This window comes from Helicoverpa zea, chromosome 2, assembly GCF_022581195.2.
Source record: "Helicoverpa zea isolate HzStark_Cry1AcR chromosome 2, ilHelZeax1.1, whole genome shotgun sequence".
Taxonomy (NCBI): Eukaryota; Metazoa; Arthropoda; class Insecta; order Lepidoptera; family Noctuidae; genus Helicoverpa; species Helicoverpa zea.
This window is the reverse complement of record NC_061453.1, coordinates 11,984,265-11,994,552: the sequence shown is the minus strand read 5'-3', so window position 1 is coordinate 11,994,552 and position 10,288 is coordinate 11,984,265. Positions and strand designations below refer to the sequence as shown.

The following is a 10,288-nucleotide window of genomic DNA, read 5'->3' as shown; positions in this document are numbered from 1 at the left end:
ACCACTCCGAACAACACAAGACTTTAAACGGCTCTCTATTACCGTCGCCAACACTTCAACACAATATTGGTAAAGCTCAACTTAGATAGTTTGTGCTCACAGAGTTACTCGCTACAACTTTACACAGGCAAACATGTATGTTTGTGTGACAAGCTTAATCTTATCAAGCAAGTTTGAAGCTTCTAACTTACCTTAGTCAGTTCTAATTTTAGATGACAACTATTTGTCGGACTTGGTAATTCCTTTGATGAGATGACCCTAATTTTCTACCAATCTGTTTTTGATATCAAAGTCAATCATAAAAATAGTAATTAGCGTTTGGTTGTAAATTCACAACCAGCTCTTTAAGTCAAGCATTTTTCTACAAATGGAATAAATATTCAATTAAAATTACCTCTAAAAACTACAATATGGTCAAAATTCACTAACCAAAAACCGCAAAAATCACCGCATTTCAAATGCAACAGTTGAAACCATTCAATTTCCTACAGCCGAACTTTAATTTCATTTCTGTCAACGCGCTGTCAATCGTAGTTACCGGCGACGTGCCGTTTGCAAGCACAATGCATAGTGACGTCACAAACACATGACATGCATCGGCGGCCATTGCGAATTGTGTCATTAAATGGCGGGAGACGTCAGAAAAGCGTCATTATGTGCATCATTAGAAAACGCCCACTCTTCATGGCTGTGGATTGTTTGTATATAGAGGTGCAAAGCTATGGGTATATAGGTACAGTTGCAAAGAACCTTGTTTGATTAGACTAGAATACTAGGTTTGTTAATGATGGAACTGATTCCAAAAGGAGATTGGGCAAGAATTTATGAAGTTTGGTCCAAATGTCCACTACGAACGAGACCTATATAATTAAATAGTCCACTTAATTTAGAGTAACTTTTACTAATAAAGTAAAAAAAAAAAACAATGCCAAAAAAAGTTATAGCCAAAAATGTATTCTTAATTTCCATTTCCGCACTTTATCTAAAACTAAGATGAGTAAGGCACATTTGCATATAAACAGCCCATATTTTTTGCCCGATGGATGTACGAATCACTAACCAATTGAGGCGCCAGACGTGCTTGAATATACTCAGCTTTGCCTGGATCTAAGAGAGTTCGATGTAACTGGTGGTGTCTTCTCTCTAATAATGAACAATTCTATTATTAGAGAGAAGAGAGAATTCTATTTTTTCAGAAGTTACAGAAAGTACGAAAATCGAACATCACGAAAAGTAATTGAAAAAAATAAAATTGAAAAAATCTATAAAATGTTTTATTTGATTTTGCTATAACTTTTTTCTGGCATATATTTTTTTTTACTTGCATAACAAAAAATGCTCTATATTTAACGGGCTATCCAGCCATATAGGTCTCGTTCGTGGTGGACAGTGGCGGATTAACCCTATAAGCACAACAAGCACGTGCTTGGGGCCCCTGTTCTCCAGGGGCCTCCATCCTCTGCTGGCGTTTCATTTTATACCTACATTTTATCGAGATTCATGAGATTCAATCACAAGGCGCGAGCAGTTCGGGAGTGACCCTTCATACACCCCCGCCTCTAAACTTGATTGGTCGCAGTGCTGTAGATTGTTGTACGATCGCAGTGATTTTTTTTTTCAATTGTGCAGTTGTTATACAATTTTTTTTCGGCTTCTACTCATCGTTGGGCAAAGAATTAATAGGCAACGATAGCGTTCCGAAGTCGCTATCGTACAGTCGTTGGGAAGCTCACGCTGTAACTACGAGTGCAATATAACAAACATATCCGAAAATTTTGGATGCTTTAGATCAGTGGTCCTGGTGGTGGTGGGCTGGTGGTGTCTGGAGGCATTCCAAGTGGTCCGCGGACCACCGGTTAAGTCCGCGGACGTTGTTATCGATCTTACGTTATCCATCTTACTTGTCCAACAGAAAGAAATGAAGGTTTGAAATGTAGCCCTTTTACGAAATTTTAGTTCTGAGTCTTAAAACATAATCAAGATTTCCCGCTCGCTTCGCTCGCGTTTTCAAAAACTATATGTCCTCGTTTTTACATTTGTCAACAAATTAAAAGTTAAGTACGTTTGGGCTACATTGTACGTAATTTTGGTTCTGAGTTTATAATAAAAATAATTAAAATTTCGCGCTCGCTTCGCTCGCGTATTCAGAAACTATGTGCCTTCGTTTTTGCATTTGTCAACAAACAAAAAATTAAGTACGTTTGGGATAAATTTTACCTCCGTACGAGTCCGAAAAAAATTTCGCGCTCGCTTCGCTCGCGCATTTGAAACTACATGTGCATCACTCTCGCTTTGCTCGGTCAATTTCTTCAACCTTCTATTTCCATTTAAGTAATAGGGGGTCTACACAGGCTCTGTGCTTAGGGCCTCGGATACTCTTAATCCGCCACTGGTGGTGGACATTTGGACCGGAATCGCCCATTGTCCTTTAAAGCTTTTCATCTATCATTTCTTTTTCAGGATCAAGATTAAAGGAATGGAAAAACCGTTAATTATTTCTGATGAGATTTTTTAGATATAAACAAAATAAAGAAGCCTGGCCTTGTTAAAAAGTACCTCGTAGTAAAACTTGCTTGTTTTCTTTTCTTTGATGGAACCTACTTAATATAAAAATTAATAAGTATTCTTACATAATAACTTGGAAGAGATACAATGTCCTACATTGTGTTGCACGACGAAAAATCTAATCAAATTTTGTAACACGCAATATATTTACCATCTTGGGAAAAATCTGTCTCGTTTCCCGCGCCACGCGGATCTCGTACAATTACTGCTTTCCTTCGTAAATGTTTAAATATAATATCACCAAACGTTCGGTTTGTGTGTGTAAGGTAACAAGCCGTTTCATATACATTTTAGCGATTACATGTGCCTTAACTAAGTTATATAAATTCAGTTCCAATCTAAACCTATTCATCAATTTCATTTATTCAAGTTTTTTTTTTCCAGACTGTCTCTTTAGAAACTAAACAAAAATCGGTTCAGTAGTTTGGCGTAACCGCCGAACAAACAGACAGATACTTTCACACTAATTAAAATTAGTAACAAAGTACTTATTATAAGGATTTTATGTTCCAAAGTCAACTGTCAAAACGTCAAATATCTACTCGAAAGTTCTAACGCGGGCCAAAAGTTCCGAAGTATGGCGCGCCAGTTTTAAAGCTTTGAGTAAAACCTTCTTTTGTAATTGTTACAGATATAAAGTGAAGGGCGGCCTAGCCCATCATGCCATCCCCAGACAATCGGAAACAAGGTAACACACATACAAACAAACATAATACACCTTTTACTAGTGCAGGAAGATACAAAGTACAGATGCACCTTTATATCTTGAAAGGTTTTCGTATAAAGATGTGACGTTGACAAAGCGGCTTTGGTCTCTAAGTAGCTCTTTAAAGATATTTTTCACGCGGGAAAAATATTATTAAAGTAAATGCTAGGATTTTGACTGAGGAGATATTACTGCTTTTTATTTGAGACTTATAGATGAACTTAAATGTGGAATTGTAGATCTACCTAGATTAAAGGAGTCATGGGAGTTTCATAACCATTCACCATCTGCCTAACCTTCTCCCAAATATGTTATGGTCAGCTTGCTTGCAGTCTAAATAGTATATGCCGAGTACCAGAGTTTTACATAGAGAGACTGCCTATCTGACCTCCTTGCAGGATTGGTATGTTCCATAACTGTTAACCATGAATAAATCCAGGTACTGGGCTTCTACTGAGAAATTTCTTACGCATGGAAAATATTCATACGTCACCCACAAAACAATTTTAAAGGAGTGAGAATAAATCTAATAAAATATAGTTGAATAGGAACATTTTACCTTATATTGGTCCCTAAACAATAAAACAGGATAATGTAATCTTAGTCCATAAATAAAATCGTTCTTTTAGAATTCTGCCATAGCTATGTGCAAAAACAAATAGAAAATACCTCAGTAACGCAATTAAGTCCTCATATCATTTGATCCCCATTTCGGCTTTCATTCAGGTACGCGCGGGAATCCAAAATGGCGGCGCCATAGACAAAAGATGAGCGCTAATTGCTATTTGAACAACACACGTATGAGACAGTTATCGATAAATAGGTTTTAATGTGTTTAATGTTTGGGCTTTTTATTGTTATAATGGCTTTTTTATTACCCTAATATGGTGTTTGATCATTGGCAAGGGAATTCACCTCTCTATCAATGTCGGAATGGACATTTTTATGTACCTAAATATAAAAAGCGACAAAAATATTTATTGGTAAAAAGATTCTATCTACTAAAAATAAATTTTCAGCTCGTTAAAAACTAATCAAATTCTAATTTTACTACAACAAACGTTTTAAACGGGGCCTGACACAAAATTAATCACACACAAATGAAATGTATGTTTTTGTAGCCAGACAAAATATAAATTATGACAACAATCACATTTGGAGCTACAAATCGCCCAAATTTTTTTGCAATCAATGTAAAATAAATTGCGACCGGCTTAATGAGAAATCAGGAATCACAGTCGCCATTCATAGCCCAATTACGGCAAGCTTCACGTATGCTAATTTGTCACGCAGCCAGCAAACACGAATTGTATGCAGCACCATGCAGGCCCAACATTGTTGTACCAACATTTGTTCGTTCGGAATCCTACCGAAATATGGACGCCGAATATAGTAGGCGAGTCATTTAGGCGAAGTTTGTTTGTACCTTAATGTGTTGAGTTGCAGGTTTTGCATGACTGCTCTGATGACGAGCAGTGCGGTTCTTTTTTTAACCCCGATGCAAAAAAAGGAGTCTTAAACCTATGTATCTGAGCGTGGGTGGGTGTCTGTCTGTGGGACCGTGGTACTTAAATAGTTGAACCGATATAGATGCGGTTTTTTTAGATGAAAACTTATGTGCCTGCGGTGGTTTTTAGATATATTTCATTAAAATCGGTACCGCCATTTCAAAGTTATTGTAACAATTTTGGTAATTAAACTTTTATGCTGTCTACATAAGTTGTGGTTTCTAATTGAGGGTGACTATAGTCATAATGTGCTAAACCAAACTGTATGTATGCTCCTAAGTGGTCAAAATTGTTTTGATGTTTTTTTTCCTCTCTCTACATCCATCCACATTCATAGATACTCTTTAAGTGAATTGTTTTATCCGAACTTGTAACATGCCCATAAAAACCGCTTGCCTCTTATCTTAAATTCCATTACTTGGAAAATAACTTATTAATAAATGATTTACCATAAAATTCTTTGGAATCTCTATGACTAATACATAATTACATCATGGGGAGCTTTGACCTTTAATATCAAGTATAATATTGAAATGAGTGTTTAAGTCGATAATTAGCAAAAGAAACAATATTATTATGTATCTATGGGTACATTAGAACCCACGCAGTAGAAAACGCTGACTCAATATGAGTTAGATACTGATAACTGAAGTGGTATGTACTGTTTTCCAACTTAATCATAGGATTATGTAAAACACGAGGCACGGAATATACAAAAACAATGTGAATTATGAAAGGTGGATGGGCGATTCAGATATTGTTACTTTTGTTATATTTTCTGCATTATTTCATGTTCTAATAGTTACTTTACGTAATGGAAAATACAATTCGTATCTATCCTGAAATCAGCCCAACACCGTTTAACCTTAGTCTGGAAAGGAGAAACTATTATGTACCCTAACTTCTGCCAACGGTCTCACTCACATCCAGTAAGAATCTAAGGCTGAAAGAATTTCAAATTAGCCCAGTACTTTCTCAGATTAGGACGTTCATACAAAGAGGCAAACAAACTCGTTTAGATTAGATACGCAGAAAATATATTATTAACACATAAGCCTTATCAAGTGGTGTTGGGCTACCCAGTAATGAGCTTTCGGCAAGCAGTCACTACATATGTACTTAATATCTTTAACTCGTGTCGGATTTCCGTCCGATTGGGCTTTGAGAGTAAGGAAATACAGAGTACACCTGTGTCTGCGCAAATGCTTTAGCACTATAATATGTCCTGCACAGCTGGCTGGTCTTCTTAGAGAGAACAGACACCGTAGCCGATAATCAGTCCGAACACTGTTATTGTTTACTTGTGGTGTGATGTTTTGATGTGATCAATAAGTAACTACATGTAGTCGCTGCAAATGCGGTAGGCAGGCTAGCATTGAACACGCACCTTCATGGTGTCATTTTACCACTATTAACATGTCACGAGAGAAATTAAACTACATAATTATTCATTATTCACAATGAAAATGTCCACGTAGATGAGATAATTAACAGGTTAATTATGAGGCTGTAATTAATTTACCGTTGGTTAAATATTTATTCTATGGAAATAAAATATGACATGTGCTAACGAGTAGTTCAAAATATCGCGAACAAATTCAGTAAAGAGGAACTTTTGAGAAAGTTCTCGTCATGAGCATTTTAATTTTTATGTTCTCTTACATCAAACATATTTATTTATATCAAGCAATATCAGTAAAATTCAAACAAAACTGCGGATCATCATCCTCCGAGCCTTTTTCCCAATCATGTTGGGGTCGGCTTCCAGTCTAACCGGATACAGCTGAGTACCAGTGCTTTACAAGAAGCGACTGCCTATCTGACCTCCTCAACCCAGTTACCCGGGCATCCCGATACCCCTTGGTTAGACTGGTGTCAGACTTACTGGTTTCTGACTACCCGTAACGACTGCCAAGGATGTTCAATGACAGCCGGGACCTACAGTTTAACGTGCCATCCGAAACACAGTCAATGGTGTCTAAGATATACTTAGAAAGTACATACAAACTTAGAAAAGTTGCATTGGTGCTTGCCTGACTTGGGATAAAACAAAACTGCGGATATTTTCTTAAAATTAAAAACAAAATTCCAGCCAGTTTGTCGCGATAAACTTTCGAACTATAAAATAAAAACTACATAGTCTAGATAAAACTTTATTATTAGCAGCTGATCATTTTTCTTTACGACATCCCCGCAGCGTGGTCGCAGCGTATCGCAGCGTTTTATTGGATAAACAGACAAACATCGTAAATATATCATAGTTACTGTGCCAATATTATTTTGGTCTCGGACTACCACGATTGTCAGATTTATGAACGAACAAAGTCCAAGATTTATTATAATTGGGGTATTACAGATTGTTCACAAATATGCTTCCGTTTGTAGTTTGTCCCCTTCTGTATAAGTACCGCAAACATTAATAGTATTAATTTGCTTCGATAAGAGTATAGGAAGTCAAAGATAATAAAATAAGAAATATTTGCGCCTATTAGGAATACAAGTGAAAGACAATCATCTATACTAATACAATAAAGAAGAAACATTTAATATTTATTTGTTGTTTGTTTGAACCCTAATGGCTCCGAAACTGCTGAACCGATTTGGAACTAATCTTTTACTGTTGGAAGCTACACAATTCAGAAGTAACATATAGGCTATACGGGTACCTACTGGCAGACGTGCGCCATGACGAGCCACCTCTATAATAAACTAATATTTACTCACCATATTATGGCACCTTAAAACCTCACAAAAATAGCAAAAACACGCTCACTAGACTTAAACAGCATAAAAAACTACCTTCCATTTTCCAAACAATACAAATGGCGAGTCAGCACTCTCGCCTACTTCCCAGTGTGACCAGCGTAAATAGGAGCGGACTCCCCGATAACTAAGTTAGTGGGAGATAGCGACGCGATGTAATGGCCACACTGGAGCGAGTTGCTTATGTGTCACGCTGAGTTACTAAGTGGTAGGTTATTGATAGTTCTCGAGGGTTCTTTGTTAATTGTTAGCACATGTTAACTTTTTTATCATTGGCTTAACAGAAATGAAAACTTGTGTAGGTAATTCGCTTTCGGAGCTCATTGGTCAAAAACGGTTGTATTGTTTTTTTCAGATGGAAAAACAATTAACATTAGTATAATTTTTATAAATACTTTAATCAGCAATAAATATAACTTTTTAATGATAAGTCCAGTGATATTTTATTTATTACACTGTGCGTCAAAACTACCATTATTTTTGACTAAACCAAAAATATTTTGTGCCTGTTTATGAAATTGAGCTAAATTATAATTGCAGTTTGGAAAGTTATGAAATTATCGTTAATATCTGAAGCTGATAAAGAATAAGTTTCTGAGAAACTCCGCTCATTAATAAAGATGGAGTTTTTCAACTTCCTCGCTAAATTGTTTTCTATTGAGGTGGAAGACAGAATAAAATCCTGCTCAAAATTAGATTACGAGTCACTTAGAAATATTAATAATATGGAATTTTAGAAAATTTGATTATGGTGAACAAACACGGTGTCACAAATCAAATGGTGGTGAGTAAAAGGTGCAATATTTTCCCAAGCGTTTTAAATAACACGGCACATTAAATAAAATCAAATATTCCAAATTACAGTATTTTACTTTCATTTCAAAACCTCCGAGAAGAATATAATTAAATCAAAATCTACCTACTCATCACCACCAAACTTGAATAGTTACTAGGTACGCCGAATACCTAATTCGAAGACGCGTAAATCAACCAAAAATACTCGCACAACGACTCTAACTAACTAAGCTTCACCCCTTTCAGTATTTGTGTTCCAAACTCCGAGCTGAATACATAATAATTAATCAAAGAAATCAACTCACTGGGTTCATTGCTAAATGAGATTACGAACGTAAAATGTTCTGTGTGCCTGGCACAGAGAATGGGTGATGATTGTTTGAAATTGGAACGCTGGCGCTATTTCTTTTTTTTTTACCGACTTCCCAAAAAGGAGGAGGTTCTCAATTCGTCGGGATCTTTTTTTTTTATTTTTTTTTTTATGTATGTTCACCGATTACGCGCAGACGCCTGGACCGATTTGCAAAATTTTTTTTTGTTGGATAGGGTATACCTTCCAGGTGGTCCCATAATCACCAGGTCAGGATCTGATGGTGGAAACTTGTAGGCGTGCATAGGTTAAAAACTTGACAATGAGGTGTATCTCTGATAACACTGTGCAACAGTGAAGGTTTGGAGCTGACCTGATGATGGAGACGAGAGAAGGTCGAAGGAACTCGACAACTGAATATGTAAACTACATCGCGTTTGGGCTTATATTATTTGTATTGACGAGACCTTTGCAACTGTGAAGGTTTGAAGCTGACCTGATGATGGAGACTGGTGAAGGTCGAGGGAACTCGACAACTGAATATGTAAACTACCTCGTGTTTGGGCTTATATTATTCGTATTGTTGAGAATTTTCCACAAATGCGGATAGTGACAACTATGCTTGTCACTGAAAAGCCAAAAATAAAAAACTTTTTACAAAAAAATAAAACCGACTCCCAAAAACACTGAAAAGCAAAAAAAAAACTATTCTTAGGTGCATCAGCCTAGAAGTCGTTGGCGTATAAACTCTGGAACATCCATTAGACACTGACTTCTAGGCCGATGCACCTAAGAATAGTTACAACTTTTTGTGGCTATAAGACAAAGATACTATGTTATACAGTCTTATCGATCATATTATTTTGTTACTTCTTAAAATCAATAATTGTGCTTTAGTTTCATAAACCCAATATTCTGATTGGTAGGGCAAAGAAAGTGCATTGACTTATCTTTATAAGGTATACAATCACAAAATAAGCGCCAAAAATGTAAATTCAAACAACATTCAGTTCAATTACCCGTCAGAACTTTGACATTTCAGAACGTCAATTGCGCTTCTATTTTTAAACTTCGCAGTAAACTATGGCCGTTGTTATTGAGTCGTCCACATACAAAGGTATGTAAGGTCAAACATTACGATGGCTTCGAATATTCCCACGCGCCGACATGTGCTTTTAAGAATGTAGGGCAGTACGCAGTACCGAAGGTCACGCGGTTACGATAAAACATCGATATTTGCGGGATCCATTATTATTTGTTCTGCGTCATCAGATTATAAATAACAAGTGAATATTTTTGCATACATTTCGTTGAGCCCGGACTGTATAAATCTTAACTACGATCGAATCTTGATCGGTATCTGTGGCTCTTCTGAAATGTCGATAATAGTGATGCGACAGCAGTTGGAATCCCAATATTTTTTAATCAGGATAAATAATAAGTAAAAGACCTGTCATTCGATATATTGAATAATATGCTGAAGATTATGGTGTTTTAATAACAGTCATTGTTCTCACCTGTGTTCATACAGAAGAGGCCTAAGTAATGAAAATTATGCCTGCTAGACATGGATGAGCAAATACACTATTTAAGAAAACTGAAGGTTTCCTATATAATACACACGTCTTTTCGTCTTGTCCA

General features: G+C 36.4%; 1 protein-coding gene across 2 annotated transcripts in view; it reads left to right on the top strand.

Annotated features, from left to right (window-relative positions):
- Nucleotides 1–3,194: 3,194 nt before the first annotated feature.
- The window catches only part of LOC124636209 (adenylyl cyclase 78C-like), a 53,118-nt gene continuing 46,024 nt past the window's right edge, over nt 3,195–10,288 (top strand). For both annotated transcript variants that reach the window (XR_006985107.1, XM_047172158.1), the window contains exon 1: nt 3,195–3,253. Coding sequence is in view for 1 of the 2 variants with exons in the window: in XM_047172158.1 (XP_047028114.1) it covers nt 3,226–3,253 (28 nt within the window). In the remaining variant the exon portion in view is untranslated. The remainder of the gene's footprint in view (nt 3,254–10,288) is intronic.